The sequence below is a fragment of the Erpetoichthys calabaricus genome, chromosome 3, assembly GCF_900747795.2.
Source record: "Erpetoichthys calabaricus chromosome 3, fErpCal1.3, whole genome shotgun sequence".
NCBI classification, from domain to species: domain Eukaryota; kingdom Metazoa; phylum Chordata; class Cladistia; order Polypteriformes; family Polypteridae; genus Erpetoichthys; species Erpetoichthys calabaricus.
In genome coordinates this window covers 118,580,348-118,603,152 of record NC_041396.2, presented here as the reverse complement: position 1 = coordinate 118,603,152, position 22,805 = coordinate 118,580,348, and the positions used below count along the sequence as shown (strand labels likewise).

The 22,805-nt window shown below is 37.3% G+C and overlaps 1 protein-coding gene across 1 annotated transcript in view; it reads left to right on the top strand.

The window, feature by feature from the left end:
• nup133 (nucleoporin 133) overlaps window positions 1-22,805 on the top strand; it is a 191,558-nt gene that overhangs the window by 134,338 nt on the left and 34,415 nt on the right. The window contains exons 15-17 of the mRNA XM_028797315.2: window positions 6,559-6,783; window positions 10,022-10,144; window positions 21,996-22,095. Coding sequence (XP_028653148.2) covers window positions 6,559-6,783; window positions 10,022-10,144; window positions 21,996-22,095 — 448 coding nt within the window. The remainder of the gene's footprint in view (window positions 1-6,558; window positions 6,784-10,021; window positions 10,145-21,995; window positions 22,096-22,805) is intronic.

The window sequence follows — 22,805 nt, the reverse complement described above, 5'->3', positions numbered from 1 at the left end:
AATAAGACAACGACCCAAAACACAATTCGAAATCTACAAAGGCATTTATGCAGAAGGAGAAGTTCAATGTTCTGGAATGGCCGTCACAGTCCTCTGACTTGAATTTCATCAAAAATATATGGGATGATTTGAAGCAGGCTGTCCATGCTCGGCAGCCATCAAATTTAACTGAACTGGAGAGATTTTTGTATGGAAGAATGGTCAAAAATACCTCCATCCAGAATCCAGATACTCATCAAAGGCTATAGGAGGCGTCTAGATGCAGTTATATTTGCAAAAGGAGGCTCAACTAAGTATTGATGTAGTATCTCTGTTGGGGTGCCCAAATTTATGCACCTATCTAATTTTGTTGTGATGCATATTGCATATTTTCTGTTAATCCAATACATTTAATGTCACTGCTGAAATACTACTGACCTTGGGTTTTGCTGATAGCCATTGCAAAACATAATTTTCTGGAAACTGTATTGTTTTGAATTGAAACAAGTATGAATGAGATTTTTGGGAGTAAATATAATTTATTCTGTAGAACATCCTGTAAAAATGTCAGATTTGAACGTAATGCTTTAATCTGTAATCTTATACCTTTACAAAGTTTTGGAGTGTTTAGATGAAAAGCACTATATAAGTTGAAACTGGCTTAGTGTATGTAAACAATACCTCAGTGGGCAACTAGAAATCGCAACAGATAAGAACTGAAAAAAAAAAGAAAAAAAACAAACTTACAGAATCTCCCTCCATGGTCCTTCATTTGGCTCTCCACCCTGTTATTTAGTATCACCGTTTGTGTGCCCCTCTATCTCTTTTCCTAGAAGACTTCATTTGCATAAACCAGAAAACCACAAACAGCCAAGTGGCACTGTGTCTGTCCCAGCTCTGTATCAGTACTGAACTGAGAAAGCAACGTGCCATGTTAGTATAGTCTGCACGGTACACTATTATTAACACATATCAAGAAATAGACAAACACGTGTTAGCTAAGTTTTTTTTCTTTCTTTCTAATGTCGCCAAATTCAATCAAATCAGTTTAGATTTTGTACTCCTATGGTGAAATGTCCTTTTTTTAGTGAATACCTACTACCCTAAATATACAATACTGCAAAGTTTTTGCTTAACAGGAAATAGCATTGTTTTTGTGGGATGAGTGAGTTAGTCAGTCAGTGAGTCTCCTTGCATACTGTATATACGATACGATACAGTACAACACAACTTATTTTTTGTAAAGTGTTCTTTACCAACCTGCTCCTGGGTATTCTGCAGTCGGGTCAATGTTGGTCTGCCAATCTGATGGGAGAATCTTTTCATCCAATAATTCCAATGCTTCTTTATCCGAGATGACTTTTCCACATGCAGTAGAGCAGTTGCACCAAGTGCCACATCCAGGTCCTGAGAAGAGAAACAGATTAGAGGATTGTTAGTCACAGTTTAAATATATTGTGATACTTATATTTTTGTACAAATGACTAATGAAAAAGAAATGCAGTATTCACAGCTAATCAGCAGCAGTAGTCAGAGTATGCTAGACTAAAGCACTAAGTCTGCAGCCTGGATGTAAAAGCTGAGACTGTAAGGGCATCTCGTGTATTAGCTGGCAGATCATTCCATAGCTTTAGGGACTTTAACTAAAAGCTCGACCTCCCATTCTTATCTTATTAATCTTTGGAATCTTAAGTAGGCCGGCATCTTGTGCGCTGTGGTTTGTAAGCAATGATAAGCTCAGATAACTAAGCAGGGCCCAGGCCATTTAAGGCTTTATAAATTAAAAGTAGGATTTTGAAATCAGCCCTAAGCTTAACTTGGAGCAAGTGTAAGGAATTGAGAACTGGAATTATGTGTGCAGTCTGCCTGACAGGTAGTCAATTATCCAGGCCATCATAGGCTCATCCACCTGCATATCCCTGAGTTTACCCCTTAACAGGGATGGCTGGATGGTATTGAAGGCACTTAATAGATAAAAAAAATAATAATCCTCACAGTGGTGCCAGCTTTGTCCAGGTGAGAATAAGCCTTTCGGAGCAGACAGATAATGTAATTGAATCCTCCACTTCAGTCTTTGTCTGATAGGCAAACTGCAGTGGGTTCAGGTGGTCTACTACAATAGGACTCCTATAGTCCAGGACCAGTCTCTCAAAGGTCTTCATGATGCAAGATGTAAGTACCACTGGTCTGTAGTCATTAGGTAAAGAGGCGCCAGCCTTCTTTGGAACAATGCAGAGTGTTTTCCACAGCAGCAGCACTTTCTGAAGTCTTAAGTACAGACTGTGGTGTTCTTTGTTACAGGCCTTAAGGAGTGACTTGGTCCTGCAGCTTTTTCTTTGTGTAGCTTCCTCAGTTGTCTCCTCACTTGGTCTTCATTTATTGACAGCCCACACTGATAGTCATAGGTGGACTCTTCACTGGCCATCTCAGTTCATGTAGTAGGGACGGTGTGGGGAGACTTGTCATTGGAAGAAGGTGGCAGTGAGTGGGGAAAAATCTATTAAAAAATGGTTCAGGGCATTAGCTCTGTTGACACCCCTTTTCTAGCACATGGGCCCTGGATCGCTTGAGTCCAGTAAGTATACCCAGTCTATTCCAGACTTCTTTCATTTTATTCTGAGTTTGTTTTAGCAGTGTAAGCATCCTTGCTTGTTCGTTTGTTTATTCAGAGACAAGTAGTTCTCATCCATTCACTCCTTTAATTCACTCACACAATTACAACAACAACATTTATTTATATAGCACATTTTCATACAAAAAAGTAGCTCAAAGTGCTTTACATAATAAAGAAAAGAAAAATAAAAGACAAAGTAAGAAATTAAAATAAGACAACATTAGTTAACATAGAATAAGAGTAAGGTCCAATGGCCAGGGAGGACAGAAAAAACAAAAAAAAAAACTCCAGACGGCTGGAGAAAAAAATAAAATCTGCAGGGCCAAGTCCCCTCTGGGCATTCTACCTAACAAATGACATAGTCCTCTTTGTATTTAAGGTTCTCACAGAAGAACTTGATGAGGATGGTCATGCAGACTTCTGGCTTTTAATCCATCAATGTTGGAACATCACAGTGCTTTGAGTAGATGGTGGTGGCGCAAGCCGCCACCACAAAGAAACCAGATAAAGAAACGGAAGAGAGAGTAGGGGTTAGTACGGATTTTAGAGCCACCATGAATAGTTATTATAATGAATTGGATTTTCAGAGTATCAGGATTAAATTAAAGTGAAGTTATGAGAAAGCCATGTTAAAATAATGTGTTTTTAGAAGTTTTTTGAAATGCTCCATTGTATTAGCCTGGCGAATTCCTATTGGCAGGCTATTCCAGATCTTAGGTGCATAACAGCAGAAGGCCGCCTCACCACTTCTTTTAAGTTTTGCTCTTGGAATTCTAAGGAGACACTCATTTGAGGATCTAGGTTACAAATGCATGAACTAACTTCTCAGTATCTTTCAGTGATATAAGAGGTCTAACTTTTGCTGTGTTTCTTAAGTGAAAAAATGCTGTCCTAGTGGTCTGATGAATATGCGATTTAAAATTCAGATTACAGTCAACAGCTACCCCTAAGCTTTTTACCTCCGTCTTGACTTTTAATCCTAATGCATCCAGTTTGTTTCTAATAGCCTCATTGTATCCATTATTGCCAATCACTAAAATTTCAGTTTTCTCTTTATTTAGCTTTAAAAAATTACTATTCATCCATTCAGAAATACAAGTAAGACATTGTGTTAGTGAATCAAGAGAATCAGGGTCATCAGGTGCTATTGATAAATACAGCTGTGTGTCATCAGCATAGCTGTGGTAGCTCACGTTGTGCCCTGAGGTAAACTGACCTAACGGAAGCATGTAGATTGAGAAGAGCAGCGGACCCAGGATAGAGCCTTGTGGAACACCATATAGGATATCATGTGTCTTTGAGTTGTAATTACCACAACTAACAAAGAATTTTCTCCCTGCCAGGTAGGATTCAAACCAATTTAAGACACTGCCAGAGAGGCCCACCCATTGACTAAGGTGACTTCTAAGAATATTATGATCAATGGTGTCAAATGTGGCACTCAGATCTAGGAGGATGAGAACAGATAAATGGCCTCTGTCTGCATTTACCCGCAAGTCATTTACTACTTTAACGAGTGCAGTTTCTGTGCTGTGATTTGTTCTAAAACCTGACTGAAATTTATCAAGAATAGCATGTTTATTGAGGTGGTCCTTTAACTGCATAATGACTGCCTTCCCTAGAATTTTACTTAAGAAAGGCAGGTTAGAGATGGGTCTAAAATTTTCAAGAGCAGAGGGGTCAAGATTATTTTTCTTAAGTAGAGGTTTAACTACAGCACTCTTAAGACAGTCTGGGAAGACCCCCGTATCTAATGACGAATTTACTATGTCAAGAATATTATCAATTAGCATGCCCGATACTTCTTTGAAAAAACGTGTAGGTATTGGGTCAAGGACGCAGGTGGAGGGTTTCAGTTGAGAAATTATTTTATGTAAATCAGGTAATTCTATCCTAGTGAAAGAATTTAATTTGTTTGTAACGGAGTACTGGGGTTTAGTAGGATCCTCAGTGTTGTGGAGATATACTATATTATTTCTAATATAATTCATTTTTTGATTGAAAAATACAGCAGTAGCCTCACAAGTTTTACTGGAAGTACTTTGGAGGCATTCATTTGAGTTACATGGGTTTAGCAGATGATCAATCGTCAAGAATAAGACTCTGGGATTAATACAATGTTATTGTATTCTGTTATTTTAACCTTTAATATTTCATAGTGGATAGTTAGTTTAGTTTTCCTCTATTTACGCTCAGCTCTACGGCATGTTCTCTTTAGATCAGACACTCTGGGTCTTCCATGGTATAACAATACTAGAAGATTTTTTTTTAACTTTTCAGGTGCAACTATGTCAACAGCAGCTTTCACTTTAGTATTAAATCTTTCCACCTTACTATATACATTATCCTCGCTATTATAGTTGGCACTATAAACGGACTGATTGCTTAGAATGTTTGCAAGTTTTAAAGCTGCTGATGAGTCAAAGAAGTGTTTTTTAACAATATGCTTCTCATGAATGTTTTCTATCAATATTTCTACATTAAATAGTAGAAGAAAATGGTCTGATAGACCAATATCAAGGACCTGCCTTACATCAACTTTTAGTCCTTTAGTAATTACTAAGTCTAACGTATGACCTGCTTTATGTGTAGGCTGATTAACGAGCTGTCTCAAATCAAAAGCGTCCAGGAGGTTCATGAATTCTTTTACTTTTTGGTCACACTGATTATCTATATGAAAGTTAAAGTCGCCGACTATTAAGGATAACATCAGAGAAACATAATTTAGTCTAAAAGAAAGGTATAATTTGGTGTCATCTTAATATAAGTGAAAAATAATGTTATGTTTTTTAATGATAGTTCCCAATGGAAGCATGTAAAGTTAAACCAGTAAAGGTTGTAGTACTGAGCCCTATGGAACATCATATTTAACTTATGAGTATATATAATATATATTAGTATGTGTATTTATGTATTGTGTATGTGTAGTGTATATATGTATTGTATATGTATAATACACACACGTGTGTGTATAAGAGAAATAGAATTGTTAAATATATACGTTTTTAAGTCTCTGAATGACAGTCTGATGATAAGGTCTGTTGGTTAGGTTGGAAAGAAAAATATAAAAAAAAAAAAAACTCCAATTAAGTTTGAAAAGAAAAACCAAAAGCTGTTAACCCTGTTATTCTGGTTAAGAAGGAAATAAACAAAAACTGTAGGGATTTCAGGCTAAAAAAAAAAACTGTCCAGACCTCACTTAGCATTCTGCCTGTTGGTAAAGTGTTCCAGATTTTTGGAGCATAAGAGCAAAAGGCTGCCTCACTTCTTCTTTTATGCTTCACTCTTTGAATAATAAGCAGACCACTATTAGATCATCTAAGGTTACAACTTGCAATGAAATGGACAAAAATATAGGAGGGAGCATGTTTATATAAATTTTAACATCAGTAGTATTTTAATGTAAATTCTTAAACAATCCTAAATGCGTTATATTATTGTATTTCTTAATTAGTCCAGTTAGGAGTGCATCACTGTAATCTAGCCGACTAAAAAGTGTGAAATAATTTCTCAAAATCTTGCAATGTTATTAGATGTCTAACGTTTACAAAGCTCCTTAAATGGAAAAATGCACTCTTAGTAATATGGTTGATACTGTATGTGATTTTAAGTTTAGGTCAGATTCCATGGTTACACTTAAATTCTAACCTAAATAGAATTTTATAATGTTGGTAGAAAGGGAAAGTCAGATGTCCTTTGTATTTTTGCCCTATAGGTATAAAAAATGTTTTCTTTTCTAGTTTAATGTTTAATGCTTTTGCATCTAACTGCATATTTTTGCAAATTGAGCGTCTTCCTGTCACTATCCACGCCTCATAAACACTGCACATTTTGCTAATCACATATTAGCAGTGCATAACCTATATAAACATTATTTTGGAAGTTATTTGCTCAGTTAATTTCATTGCAATTTTCATGATTTTTCTAACCCATTTTGACATTAATTACTCTTGTTCTTTAATCAGGTAGACCTTTTTAAAAGGTTAAGTATTGTTCAAGTACGTGGCATTCCAATGGCAACCAACCTTCTACTCTGTGAACATGCAGAAAAGCTGACCACTGCTATTGTGCTTAAGAACTATCATTCTAAGCTACCACTGTTGGTTAACAAAGCCATTAATGTGGCTTTACAAAAGAAGGGCTGTGATATTCCGCCAAGTCTTACACCAGCCGATATTTTCTTCAGAGAGGTAAGTCGCTTGATAATCTTTTAAGTGAGCACTTAGACCTCATCTGTTTGGTGCTATTTCTGGACACTGAACTACTAACAGCAAAGCCAATCTCTTAAGTGCCATTAATAGACTAACATAGGTCTGTTAATTTACTTGCTGTTTTTCCTTATTGATTACAGTTTTCAAAGCACAGGCATTTTTGGCAGTTTTAAGAAAATCGTAGTAATTGCAAGTAATTATCTGTAATCTATTTTTTCTTAATATTTGTATATCAGTTTAATTCAACACTGGGCTTTTTGAGCTGGCTTCAGGCAAATGGAAAAATTATGCTTTTCCCCCCAAGTACTATACTCAGTTGTTTGTTTCTTTAAGCCCTCACTTTGCAGTTTTTTTCTCTAATCTGTGATTATACCCAATTAAAATTGTATTAAGAATGTTGTGTTAGGGTAGCCCACACAATTTCTAGTGAACAATAATGAACTTTTTTTTTTCTTTCACACTAATGTGGATGCAGCTGCATTTTTGCTACATTAGCTTTTTTGTGTAAACATGGTTGTTGATAGTAAGTAAGCAATGGAGTAACAAGTACACTACAGAACGCTGATATGTCCTCTTTGCAGCTGCTCAATGCATTTATTCTTTGTGGTTATCTGGCATTTCAGCCATCAACCTCTCCTTTTCCAAAATCTTTCTGCACCTCCCAGACCTCTTAAATATTCCAGATTATAATGCAGTAATAAACTGAAACAACAGCACTGCCTCTCACATTTGTGAAACAAATCATACAGAATAGTTTGGTGCTGCATTGCCACTACCTTTTTGGTGCTGATGTCCTTGACTTTTAAATACATGTATGATGCCACATACGTCATCTAAGTTGTAAATTGTCAAAATTTCAACCTGCTACATGCATTTGCATTGTTCGTGAAGATAGTTTCTTCTATTTATATTGTGCTTTGCCCAAACCCTTTAATTAGTCTCCAGTACAGTGAACTGCAGTTCAACAAATGTTTTCATACTTGGGATGCAGAGGCATAAGAAATAAAAGTAAATCTGAACAATGTACATTTTCTTATTGTACAAATCTGGAAGTGTAATGTGTATCATAGTGTCATTTAGAGTTGTGTAATGGGTTGCATTATTTGAGTGAATAAGCAAGTCCATGTTTCATACTGCTCAGTTCTTTAGCCACAAGAAAGCATGATGCATACACCCTATATTCTTGTGGGACATAGATTTTCAATAAAAAAAAACACTCCAGAATTGTGCTGCTACTGTGCAGAAAACTGCTTCTTTGTTTGTTAGTATTTATTAGTGAAAAGCAAAACAACACATTTCAATTAGCCGGGCATGTAACAAATGAAGTAAAATATTTTTTTCTTTTTTGTAGAAATAGATTGAAAACGTACAGTCATACACAAATATTACTGTGGCCATTTGTAAACAGAAAGCAGCATGTATTCTAATTATTAAGCAGTTTGAATCCACAGTTGTCACAAAATATCTTTTGTATATTTACAGTGACACTTATTTTATTTGTTTTATCGTTTATTTTCTGCAGTAAAGCATCTTCCCACCAAGGCTCTTGGGGTTCAACTCTGATCCATTAATGAGTGGGATCATTAAGGATGCTATGACAAAGTGGCTTTACAAAGTGGCACTGATTGGCAAAAAAATGCTTCAATATTTAATCGTAAAAGGCAAAACAACACTTTTCATATAGCTGGAAATATAAAATAGTAAATTAAGTAGAAACTACATTTTTCCATATTAATAATTTATAAATATTATAGTGATACTTCTACTTTCCACAGAATATGCATGTAAAAAGCTATCTCTGCATCTCCATCATATCCTGGAAATGTGCAATTGAATGAGGGCACATTAACTTAGAGCTGGATTAAGAAAAGTTGGTTCATTAGAGGAGCTGATTTCTACAGCTTTATTTAAGGATAAATTCAATATTTTTCAAGTCAAATTGCATTCTGAACTGAATCATATTTTATAAACTTAGAAAAAAATAACTCGCCTGCTTTTGCATTTTATAATGCAGCTAATGGGCACCATGATCCCAATATGGAATATAAGCACTAAAACTTAAATTAATACATACAATGCCTGTGAAGAAATAATTTTGACTTGAAAAATACTAAACTTATCCTTTACATTCAGGTGAAACTCTATTCTTGGCCTTATCTCACTTTGTAAGTAAAAAGTTATCAATAGTATATTATACTCTCTCATGGTTTTACTAAGACAAAAAAAAATCAACTGCAATCTCTTATGTGATAAAGTAGTACATACTAGCTTTTCTTCATTTTATCAACACCATTTTTAGCATTTTTGTGGGCTACAGGTAGTGTACAATGGTACACACATGCACATCTACCCAGCTGTCAACATGTTATTTAGCCTTCAAACAACTCTTGTAAGGTCACTGTCTTCATTGAAATGTGTACATCCCGATATTGGTTTCAGTTTTTTTTTTTTTATTATTAAACAATCTCTCAGATCCCCACTTTCTCATGATATACTGTTCTACAGGAACATTTATTTGTGCATTCTTGTGGTCTTGAAAGGGGAGAAGAATTCTAGAAAAAGAAATTAAAATGGTATGCATACTGAATAGGATGAGAAAAGATGCCATTTTAGGCTTACGTGGCTCATTGCCTCATGCAAATTAAAAGGTGGGGATAGGAGTTTATGCCTACAATGTTTCTAGTATTCTAACAGCAAGAGAGGTGAAAAGTCGATAAATGCTTCAGTGCAAAAATGTATTCTTGGCAACTTTGTCCTATTTATTTTGGTCCAAACTTCAGTCTTTTATATTTCATACTGAATTAAATAGAATCATTTTGCTCATATAAATTGAAAATGTTTTGTTGCAAGGTGCGTATGAAGCTGTTGGAATGCCTTGGGAATCACTGAAAACAAATCGACTCCCGTCATGACTTTACATATTTAGTAGAGGACCACAGATTCTCCTGTTGGCCAATAGCCTTTGTGCAAAGTAAAAACATTAATTTAGTGGTCACATTCCTACTGATAGCTATATTCCTGTTTATTGTTAACTTTGAAAATAAATTAAGAAAAAAAAATTTTCTGAACAAAGCATGTCCTTTTGAATGTACCAGATATTGGTTTTTAGGTTTTGTTTTTTCTGTAACATTATCATCATAAGAAAAATCATTCTGCAAATCCGAAACAACAAATTATAATATTAAAAAATTGAAAAGACTGCATGTTCCTTTTTCAGGTTTCAAAGGTGGACTTAATTTTTGAGTGTTTGCTTGAAGAAGAGGAGCACGTTTTGAAAGACACTCACTTTGAGACAGTGGAATGGGCTCAGATAATCATTGATGTCAACAACATTTTCAAGGTATTTAACAGGAAGACTATAAACAGTATTAATTTTTTGATAAATTTGTCTTGTGTAATGTACAAAGCTTGGCCACAACATTAAAACCACCTGCTTAATATTGTGTAAGTACCCCTTGTGCCACCAAAACAGCCCTGACCTGTTGAGGTGTGGACTCCACAAGACCAATGAAGGTGTCATGTGGTATTTGTCACCAAGACTATAGCAGCAGGTTCTTTAAGTCCTGTATGTTACGAGGTGGGACCTCTATGGATTGGACTTGTTTTTCCAGCACATCCCACAGATCCTTGAGATCTGGGGAATTTGGAGGGCAAGTCAACACCTTGAACTCTTTATATTGTTCCTCAAGCCTTTCCTGAACAGTTTTCGCAGTGTGGTAGAGCACATTATCGTGCAGAAAGAGGCTACTGCCATCAGGAAATATCATTGCCATGAAAGGGTGTACATGGTCTTCAACAATCTTTTGGTAGATGGTACATGTCAAAGTAATATCCACATGAATGCCAAGACACACGGTTTCCCAGCAGAACGTTACCCAGAACATCACACTATCTCTGTTGGCTTTCCTTCTTCCCATAGCACATTCTGCTGCCATCTCTTCTCCAGGTAAATGATGTGCTCACATATGGGGTCTAAAAGAAAATTTGAGTCATTAGCCCAGGCTACCTTCTTCCATTGCTCAATGATCCAGTTCTGACGCAAACATATCCATTGTGTGGAGTTTGAGTGGCGGACGGCGATCAGATGAGTATCCCCATACGCAACAAGCTACATTGCACTTTGTATTCCGACACCTTTCTCTCATGGCCAGCATTAAGTTTTTCAGCAGTTTGTGCTACAGTAGCTCTTCTGTGGGACTGGACTAGACAGACAAACCTTTGCTCCCCACACACATAAATGAGCCTTGGGTGCCCATGACCCTGTCACTGGTTCACCAGTTGACCTTCCTCAGACCTGTTTTGGTAGGTACTAACAACTACATACTGGATACACTACACAAGATCTGCTGTTTTGGAGATGCTTTGTCATTTAGCCATCACAATTGTTTAGCCCCTGTCAAAGTCGCTCACATTGTTACGCTTTCCCGATTTTCCTGCTCCTAAAACAATTCCTTTCAAAAAGTAACTGTTCACTTGATGCCTAACATTTCCCACCCCTTGACAGGTGCCATTTCAACAGGGTTATTCACTTCACTGGCAGGTTGTTCACTTTACCTGTCAGTGATTTTAATGTTATGGCTGATTGGTGTATATGTAAGAAAGTTATGGAGTCAGGATTAAGTCTGCAGATTAATACAGCACCAAATTTGTTCTTAACATGAAAACACACTTTGTAATGCCCACTACAACCATAAAACTATTTATTTCAGCTGACATGACTTGCAGGTGGAAATTACATATTCAAGTAGCCAGAAGACTAAGAACTTCAACTGTTACACAACCATTTTTTCTCTGAGCTGTTTTTTTCCATAGGTTGTTTTAGAATTAAATGGAGCAGATATCAATGCACACAGAAAGGATTTAGATTATTTTGCCAAATAGAGATGTACTATAAATGGCCGTGACGTTTTTTTTTTTCCTTTCAAGCACATTCCTTATAATTTGTTTATAGTATATTTCATTCTGACTTGAATTGCTGGACATTCAATTTCAGTTGAATTGAATTGGACATACTTGACGTCCCTGGCTGTCTGGTTCCACAGTCCACTCTAAAACTGTCAAAATTTATATTATTTCCATGAACCAAATTAGGGGTATCACAAGTAATTGAGTAACCTTATTAAACAAAACCTCAATTAAAATAAATGGTCTAAAAGATTTAAAGCCGTACACAGGACTGATCAGGGTCCCTGCTGGAAGCACTAGAAGGTGTCTGTGGTTTGGGAGCAATTTCCCTTAAAAAGAAAATGTCTGTTGATACTGTAACACTAAATTAGCATTCACTCAAAACATTGCAGCTATACAGCATCTAAAAGAGAGCCATCTAGGTTCAATAAAAACTGATGTCACAAGATATCGGCTATATTTAATTGCTAACTGTGCATAGGTGCGGTGTACTGCCTCGTTTTTGGCATTGTCAGCTTATTATATTGGCTGTGGATATCTGATGGCTCTAGATATTGTTCATTATCTTCATTTCATAATTCCAGTTAACTTAGACAAACCTAGAACTCTTTACTTGCACCTCTGAATGTATTGTAGCCTGCTATTTTCGAAAGTAAAGAAAAAAACATGTTAAATAGGAGTGTTTTTTTTTTTATGAAGCCAAATCACAGAGACATATGACATTTGTCACTCTCTTAGTGTATATAGCAAGTGCCTTGAGCAGAAGCATGTAATTGTTAAATTAATTTTTATAGAGTGCTAGTAATATAGCACATGTTCATTTGACTGTGAAGAATAAACTTTACTGACAAAAAGGTTATGTTCTGCACTTACTTGTGATGATTACATGAAGTAAAAAATTTTTATGGGATTAATGAATGAGTAAATAAATCAGTGCACTCATACAGTGCCTTCCATAATGTCTGAGAGAGAGAGGCGCATTTTTCATTGATGCTCCAAAATTTGTAACTTTAAAATCATAAATATTTCAGATGTGAATGTACATTGCAGACTTTCATTTATGGGTATTTGCTTACAATTCGGTTACACCATGTAGAAATGACATTACTTTTTGTACATGAACCCCCAACTGAGGGCACCATGATGTTTGGGATATAGCAATGACAGGCATATTAAAGCAGTCATATTTAGTATTTTGTTGCATGTCCCTTAACGTACGGTGACTGCTTGATGTCTGTGATTTACAGTCATCACCTAGCGCTGAGCATCTTCTCTGGTGATGCTCTGCCAAGGCTCACATGTAGCCCTCTCCAGCTCCTGCTTGTTTCAGGGAAGGCATCCTCAATTGGATTTAAATCGGGTGACTATCTTAGCCGATCAAGAATTTTCCATTTTTTAGCTTTGAAAAATGTCTGTTTTGCCTTAGCAGTATGTTTGGGACCATTATCTTGTTGTGGAATGAAGTGATATCCAATGAGTTTGGAGGCATTTACTAGAACTTGAGCAGATAAGATGTTTCCATACACCACAGAATTCACTGGGCAACTGTTGTCAGAACTTGCATCAAGTGAAGTGTGCCAGTACTTGTGGCAGCCTTACATGTCCAAGCCATTACACTCTCCCCACTATGTTTAATAGACGTGGTGGTATGCTTTACATCTTTCGCAGTTCCTTGTCGTCCCTACACTTTGCTCTTGCCCTCACTGTAATACAGGTTCATCTTTGTCTCATCTGTCCATGAGACCTTTTTCTAGAATTTTACAGACTCTCTTAGGTAATGGCTATCCTGTTTTTGGGGCTAATTGGTAGTTTGCATCTTGCAGTCTGGCCTCTGTATTTCTCTTCATAAAGTCTTCTGTGGATAGTAGTCTCTGACACATACACATCTGCACATTTTTCTTTACCATAGTGTGGTTCTTCTGTCATCAGCAGTGAAGGTCTTCTTTGGCCTGCCAGTCCCCTTGTGATTACTGAGCTCATCATTTTTCTTTCTATCTATCTATCCATCCATCCATCCATCCATCCATCCATCCATGGTAACCTAGGTAGAGGAGGATGTCATCAGCATATAAGGATATTATGTGACTGGAAATTGTAATAGGAGTTAGAGGTTGGGAATTAACAGATGTTTGAATTAGTCAAGATAACTGGTGGAGGAGGAGTAAAGAGTTTTCACCAGATTAATAAAACTTGGACCAAAGCCCTTTCTGCCCCTGACTTGCTATAAGAATTGCCAATCCATGTGATCAGAGGCCTTTTTGGTATCCAGGGAAAGGAGCGCAGCAGGGCTAGGAAGGGATGGAGCAGATTTAATGACATGTAGAAGTCTTCTCATGTTATCCAAGGCTAACTGTGAATGTATTTAAAGCAGACTGGTCGGGGTGGATTAATTTGCTAATGACTTTCTGTAAGTGACGCGCCAGAACTTTACCTAGCAGTTTTGTATTTGTACATCTGTATAACTGACATGGAGTAGGGTCTTTACATTGCTTCAAAAGTAGAGTAATAACAGCAATATTAATACTAGTGTTTAAATGGCCAGAGGAGCCTTCTGCACTGATCATCTCAAAGAAGGGAAGGGATAAATGTTTTCAGAATGAGGAAATTACCTCAGGTGGAAGCCCATCCATCCCATGGGGCTTTTGTTGTGTTCAATTGAGTCTTAACACCCCTAAGTTCAGGCAAAGAGATGGGAGCCTCTAGAAGAGAAACATCTTCCTTAGTGAGACGGGGGAATGGAAGGGTGTTAAGGAATGATCTGATATCTGAGGGAGTGGTACCAACGTAGTCAGTAAATAGTATAGTAAACCACAAATTCATTATTTATTATCTGGGGATCATTAGAAATCGAGCCAGATTTAGTATGAACAGAAGGAATGATGGCGAAGGAGGATTTTTTTTTTAATCCTAGCAGCAAGAATTCAGCTCATCTTGGCCCCAGAAACATAATCGCGAACCCTAGTATGGTAGATTAAGAATTCAGCTCTTTGCATTAAAAGGCTCCTACTTTTGGATCTCGGGCCTCATGTGTAAACAGTGTTTACACACAAAAATTGCGGAATGGTGGTGGAGATCTGTCTAGCAATAGGTTTAAGGCAGCAATTGCATTAATGTGGACCAGAAGTTCACAGTCAGAACTTAAGAATGTGGTCGGTGAGGACGAGGAAGAAGTAGGGGCTATATGGGGTATAGCCATAGGCAGAAATGAAAAGTGGTTTACAACCTCCTAGATTGAACTTAATGTAACAAAATCGACCTACGTCATTGCTACTCGATTCCAAAACCTTAATTTGCAAGGTGTGGAGCAGTAGAATAAGACTGCCAGAACTTTTAGAATGAGCAGAGAAGGATGCTGCAAATCTGTAGAGTTTATTATTATAGCAGGAAACGTCCGCTGCCAACAGGTGAGACTCCTGAATTAAAGCCACATGCTTGTGGTGACAATGAGTAAATATATAAAACCAGAAGCAAGCTGTGATGGCCCAAACCACCCCCAGTACCCACACTCATCTCCGACCGACCCCCCAAATTACCCCTGGATGCAGGCTTCCCTGGAGCGTAACAAAAACGAACTACCAAAAAATGAAACGAGAGCCCAAAAGCCTCCTACACTCCCCAGTCAGTAATAAAAACATTAGATAAGACAGAAACCTGAATGGCCGCTCCATGGCCAGAACTTGAACTTGACAAACGATGCACAGAATACAATGGTGCAATGAAGTGAATGCAGAGATCTTCATAGCGTGAAAATGCCGGTTGAAATGAATTTGTCAAGTTACTGCAAGTGCATTAGAGGGTGAGTCAAACCGGTGATGCATTGAACCAAGACTTATTTTCAACTTTGCAGGATAATAATACACTTTATTTATATAGCACCTTTCCCATGCTCAAGGCCCTTCAGAGTTTAAGAAAGAACAGCAGGGTATACAATACATAGCATTGCACTAAACGAGATAAATAAATAAAGAAGAGTAAGATAGTAAATTCAGAGAAAAGCCTAACAGACAACATAATTGATGGTCTAGCACACACACACAGGTTATGTGAGCATCTTGACATAGAGGTAAACTGAAAGAAGGGTAATAAAGTCAGGTAGAGCTAAAAATCTTCCTGAACATGGAGTCCGCCGATCTAATTAATTTCGGTAGGTCATTCCAGAGTCTGGGCGCTATACAGCTGAAGGCCCTGTCACCCATGGAGTGTAGATTGGTGTGGGGCACAACAAGATTGCGAGAATCAGAGGACCTTAGTGGGCGGACAGGCACATAGTGATGGAGAAGGTCACTGATGTAGTTTGGTGCAAGGTCATTTAAGGCTTTGCACGTTATTAGTATAGTTTGGTGCAAGGTTGTTTAAGGCTTTGTACGTTATTAGTAGAATTTTATATTCAATTCTGTAAGACACAGGGAGCCAGTGAAGGCGAAGCAGGATGGGTGTTAGGTGAAAGTAAGAATGTTTCTTAATGTGATTTATGTGGGCGGAATAAGAAAGGGAGGAATCAAAAATGACACCAAGATTCTTTGCAGTAGAGGCAAGTCTGATGAGATCACCGCCAAGATTGACTGGGAAAGAGCTCATTTTATTAAATTGCACTTTAGTCCCAATTTGCAGGAGTTCAGTTTTGTTGCAATTTAATTTTAAAGAGTTCTGTTCTATCCAGGTTTTAATTTCACTGAGGCAAGTTGTGAGCTGAGAAAGCTCTGATGAAGTTCCGCTTTTAACATTGAAATAGAGTTGAGTATCGTCTGCATAAAAATGATAACCCAGTCCAAAGCTATGAATAATATGGCCAAGGGGAAGCATATAAATACAGAAAAGCAGAGGACTGAGGACAGAGCCCTGTGAAACTCCTTGTATGACTGGTGCTGTGCTGGACCTGCTGTTGCCAAGACTAACAATCTCTTGCCTATCAGTCAGATAAGACTTGAACCACTGGAGGGCAGTGCCAGGGATACCCAGCATGTTTTCTATTCTGGACAGTAGAATGTCATGTCTGACAGTGTCAAATGCTGCACTGAGGTCTAACAGAATTAATATGCTGGTTTGTCCAGAGTCTGCTGCCACAAGCAAATCATTGGTTACCCATAGCAGAGCAGTTTCACAGCTGTGCTCTGAAACCAGATTGAATGGGTTCCATCAGATTATTAGAAGTTAAGTAGTTGGTGAGGTGGGAAGCTACAACATGCTCAAGAACTTTTGACAGAAAAGGTAAGTGGGAAATAGGCCGAGAATTGTTAAGATTGTCAGCACCAAGATCAGACTTTTTTAACACTGGGGTTACAGAAGCGATTTTAAAAGTGAGCGGCACAAAGCCAGTGTCAAGGGATGAGTTTATTATTGTTGTAATAGTCGGGATTATGGCATGAAGGCAAGATTTAAGTAGTGTGGTGGGGATGGGGTCCAGTATACAAGTAGTTGGCTTCATCTTACAAAGTAGGTCATTAACAAAAGCAGATGTGACTGGAGAGAACTTAGAGAAGGAGGTGGATGGAGTGGAAAAACAGGGAGAGATATAAACAGATGATGTATTTATGTTAGTTGAATTATTTAGATCTTTAATTTTGTTACGGAAAAAGTGGAGGAATTTCTCATAAACTTCAGTAGAAGAGGTAGTTGTGCCAGATGCGGGCTGGAGTAGTTTATTAACTACAGAGAACAAAACCCTTGGGTTATCATGGCCACTTTCTATTATTCTGCCATAATGGGTGTTCTTGGCAGCAGTTAGTACTTCTCTGTAAGCTCTTCGGTGGTCAGAGAAAGCCTGGATGTGCACGGTGAGGCCAGACTTATGTGACATTCTCTCAAGGCGTCGGCCAGCTGCTTTCATAGATCGCAATTGTGAATTACTCCGCAATTGTGAATTATACCAAGGAGCTGAACGCTTAAAGGAAACCTCCTTATGTTTTAAAGGAGCTTTTTTTATCTAATGCTGAATGAAGGGCTGTGTTATAGTGGTCAACAAGACTATCTAGTGTTGTTGGAATAGGTGAAGACAGTAAAAGATCAGAAATAGATCCAGAAAGGATAGAGGGACAGATATTTTTAAGGTTTCTGTAAGAAATTTGTAATTTACAGGTAAGAGGAGGGAGAGGTAATAAGACAGTGAAAAGTACTGCTTTATGGTCAGTGTCCCAACTCAGTGCTGTAAGTGTTGGCAACAGATAATCCAGATGTACAGATCAGATCCAATATATGACCACCAGAGTGGGTGGGAAAATTAACATGTTGTGTCAAGTCAAAACAGTCCAGTAAGGATAGGAATTCATTTCTCAGTTTAGATGTGGGGATGTCAGTATGGATGTTGAAATCACCAAGAAGAATGACTCTCTGGAAAAAGGAACTTAAGTGGGTTAATAGTTCAGTCAGATCAGATAAGAAGGATGCATTGTATTTTGGAGAACGATAAAGAACAACGAGTAAGACAGGACCTGATTCCATTATTAGTTTAAGAGCCAGACATTCGAAAGACAGTGGACAGTCAATTGGGATTCTTTTGATGTTTAACTCCACTCTGACAATTACTGCAAGTCCTCTGCCTTGTTTTGAGCTACGAGGCTCTGTGAGGAAAGTGTAACCAGGTGGTGTCGCCTCCGTGAGAGACGTAAATTCATTTGGTTTTTGCCAAGTCTCCGTTAAGCACAGCATATCAAGTTTGGTGTCAGTGATGAATTCTGACAGCACCAATGCTTTGCCATTAAAAGATCTTAAACAGTGTAATATTAGTTGACGAGACTTCTTTTTGCACAGAGCCATGACCGGAGTTTATTTTCACATACTGTAAATTTGGTACACTGACATTTCTATTTCCAGGGCCATGAGTAGGCCAGCGTATTCCTGAGCAAATGCTGCCGGTGAACTTTTCATTTGTAGCCTGGCGGTGACCTGACCCGTGATGTACATGTTTCAGGCGCCGCAAAATACCGATGTCTTTTAGGATATTCCAGTCAGACCATTTGCTCTGGACAAACTGTTTAATATGAAGGAGTTTGTCACAAGAGTATTTTAGCATGATACTGAGCAATACCCCCCAAAGCGTTTTTTCATAGTGATATTCCATACAGTTCATGCAGGTAATTCTAAGGTTTTACTGATGTCTCTAAAGGTTCAATTCATGTTTTTTCACATTCATAATTGCTTCTTTGACCTTTACTGGCACAGCACTTCTCCTTGTGTTGAACAATAGCAACTATAGACTGCGAAGGGTAGAAGCAATGAATGGAGTTGTTTTATAAATTAGAGTTCTGTTCTGGTTGACTTCCGATAGTAGTAAAAAAATGTTACTAATTTATCCTCTCAAATCTTTACTCTGAGGTCAGTGTGTATTTTTCATATTTTAATTAATACTAGAAACCTTGAAGCTCACAATTTTTTTGTTGTTCCTGACCTCCTTAAATTTTCATGACATATGCAAGGCAAGAAATGCTGAACACACAAAGTACAATACAATACAATGCAATTTATTTTTGTATAGCTCAGAATCGCACAAGGAGTGCCGCAGGGGGCTTTAACGGGCCCTGTCTTTTCACAGCCCCCCAGCCTTGATTCTCTAAGAAGACCAGAAAAAAAAACTCCCAAAAAAACCTCTGTAGGAAAAAATGGAAGAAATCTAGGGGAAAGGCAATTTGAAGACAGACCAGACCCCCTTCCAGGTAGGTAGGGTGTGCTGTGGGTCAGAAAAAAATGGGGTCAGTACACAGAACAGAACACAAGTACAATACAATAGTAATATTACAAATACAGAGCAAAATGCAAGAGTAGATGATATCACACAATACGATTTAGATTTGTTCTGGAGACTTCGCCATCAGGCTGCCTCTCCCCTACTGGTCATTCCACAGTGGTGGGCCGGACAAGATGATGAATTGATCCTTCTAACTGACGATTCCAGTACGCCTTTGTCAGAGATGAAAGTAGAAAATGTTTTCATGTTTTGTAGTAATAACGACATAATTTTTACGTGAAGTGTAAAATGTGTGAAGACTGAAGCCTAAATATCCAATCAACACTTTCACAAAAGGTGTAACAAAACAAAGGCTTTTTTCAAGAATAAAACCAAAGAGAAAGAAATTGCTCAGCTAACATATTGCTGAAGCCCAACTATCAGTAGGTACAAAGTAAAAGAAGTTTGCATACTTATGTCCTTGCGTGTTTCATTTTCAACCAGTTGTCACAGTGGTAAGGCTGTTCCATTTCAGATGGTGCAGTGGAAGAGCTACCGCTTGGCAGTCTTGAGGTAATAGGTTTGAATCTCATGTTGTCTTTACATTTAGTGCTTTGAGTAGTGAGCTGCTATTATTATTATTATGTAATAAAAGCATACATTTGATTTAAGTCTTTAACATCCTGTTTAAATTTATAATACTTGTAAAAGTTAGAGCTGAATGGATAAAAGCAGACTTACAAACGCAGCTCAATCATTTGTTGAGCAAACAGACACCACAATGTCTATGGTGGATGTTATTTTTCCTTGCACATGGACATTCACATCAATGTTTCATTTGAAAGATTTTTTAATTTAGTTTTATTCTTTGTTTCATGAATAAAACTGAATTTTAACAATTTTTTATTCAGTGTTATTCTTGGATTTTTGAATAAAGCTGAATAAAAAAAATCACTTTCTGTTTGATCTGTGTGTTCAGTATGTCTTGCTTCACATTTCATCTGTCATTCTATATTTACACAGATCATTGTAGACACAGAGTACTCATGAAATGTATGTATTTCTAATAATGGTACTTCGTTACTTATATAATTCCTTACAAACTCATCGCCAGATAAACACTTCAGCGCAGACTTCAGCTGTGAGGACTACAGCAGGGATCTGATGCCTTCATCTGAATGACTCAGGTGGGGGTGTAACAGGCTGTGCTAAACCACACAAAAGCAAAACAAAAGCGGGCTAGTAGCACAGCTTCTTGGTGTTTTCCAGGAAAATTTAAGGAGGTCAGAGACAATGAAAAAAATCATAAGCTTCAGTGTTAAGTATAGTAAAAGTGTAAGAGCAGTTTTTTCCTTTTTAAATTTTTGATCAAGACCCTTGATGAGCTATATAAAGAAATTATTAAACGAGTTTATAAGAATGAGTAAGAAAACAACTTATCTCTTCTTGGGATTGTTTCCATCATTTGTTTAAGAGTGTGCATGGTTAGATATGTTTATTTGATAATGAACATAGCCACAAGATGAAAATGAAGCGGCCTGAAATCTTAAGTGATGGTGGAAGATGAGAGAACAACAGGTGAATTTGAGTCGAGCACAGTATGAAATCTATGACTCATTTTTTCTTTCATTTTACTTTCAATATTAACACATGTGCATTGGCAACTTGGAAGTCCTGGATGCTTTTATAAACCTTGAAATGTCCCAAACAAATAATATTGATCAAGAAACATTACTTCCTTCTGTTTTCCAGGCAAGAATATGAAAGTAAATGTTGCTGTGCCAGTTCTTCATGGGCTTTCTATGATTTTGGTTGTATCTAAATTAGAAGCTTCTTTTTCATAGCTTTTAGTCCATCTTCTCACCCCAAATGTTACAAATAACACAGCTGCTGCCAGCAACAGTTTGGAAATTTTGCACACACTACATCACTAGAATTTCATTCCCTATTATACATTATACAAAATCAAGTAAAACAATGGAAACTGCAGAAGCCTTATATGTCACATTCTCTCAAGTAATTAAGCAAAAAATCAATATTACAATGTGTCTCTTTGTTATAAGTATTATTAGGCTAGAGCAGGGATTCTCAAAGTTGGTCCTGGGGACCTACTGTGGCTGCAGGTTTTTGTTCCAACCAGCTTCTGTTTCATCTGTGTATATATAATATCCAATGTCTGTCAGCATGTACAGTATGTCTGTCGGCTTTAAACAAGAAGTGTACGTACCTACCTTCCGCTTGGCCAGAGATACCTTGCCAACTTTTTACATTTTTTTGCAAAGAGATCACAGATACATTCTCACCCCGATAGCAAAACCAAAAATATTGCATATCAAGAAGCCCTCTGATACGAAAGCTATCAATATAAATTCTTCTCAATACAAATTATTACATTTTTAAAAAAAAAATTTGATATTTAAAGTTTGACCTGTTTCAATACTTCACGGGCGGAGCCGCGGGGGACAGCTAGTATTATATATTTGTATGTTCTTCATTACAAAGCTTTGTGTATACATATTTTTATAGTTAAATTTTAAGATTGATTTCTCCTTTGAATATATTACTGGATTAATAAAGTATCTATCTATCTATCTATCTGAAGAAGATTTTTTTCTGTGTTTGACAGGATGTTTTGCAAGCTGCTGGACAGTATCGAGAGTCAAATGCTTCTGTTTACCAAAAAGAAGCTTCATTAGAGAAGGATCCAGAATATTTGCCATGGACAGGTAATTTTATGTAACTGTTTTTTAAAATGGAAAATCTGTATTTAGTGTGTAACATTTACAGAAGCATAAATTCTATAGTGTTTGTACTCAAGCTAATGCAGTGATGGCATCACGCTACATGATTTTTCAAGCAATTTTTTAATTGTAGACTTAATTTACGTAATCTTACCAAAATATGGACATCCAGATCCTTGTGATTGCCAGCTGTGTAGAGCAACATCTCTAGCAAATCCATCATAGAGCTCTGCAGTGAGCACAATAAAATCTAAAAGGGTTTGATTTTTGCCTTATGTCATAAAGATGGGTTTCTGTGTTCAAGAGCTGATAACTGATGAGTGCTCAGCTTGAACTGCAATGCATTTCATGTGGTCACAAGGAAAGAACAAAGGCTTGTCTGTCCACTATCTCATCTTTGTTGATCCATAATTTAATTGAAAAAGATAAGCAGAAACCTCTCCTCACCTGGAAAACATTTGCACAGCCACCATTGTTGCCTGGCAGCATGTAAATTGAATTTCAAAATTTGTATATCTTGCAATACTTTTGAAATTTGATGCTGTACTGTTAGGTCATGAAAGGGTCATGTAATCCAGCATCCCTCCCGTAATTCCTAGTAATGTTATCTGATATACTCAATGCAAGTTAATAACTATGATACATAGTGTAAAAGGAACCTTAAGGTGTGGAAGAGGACTGGAAGCCTTGTAGTT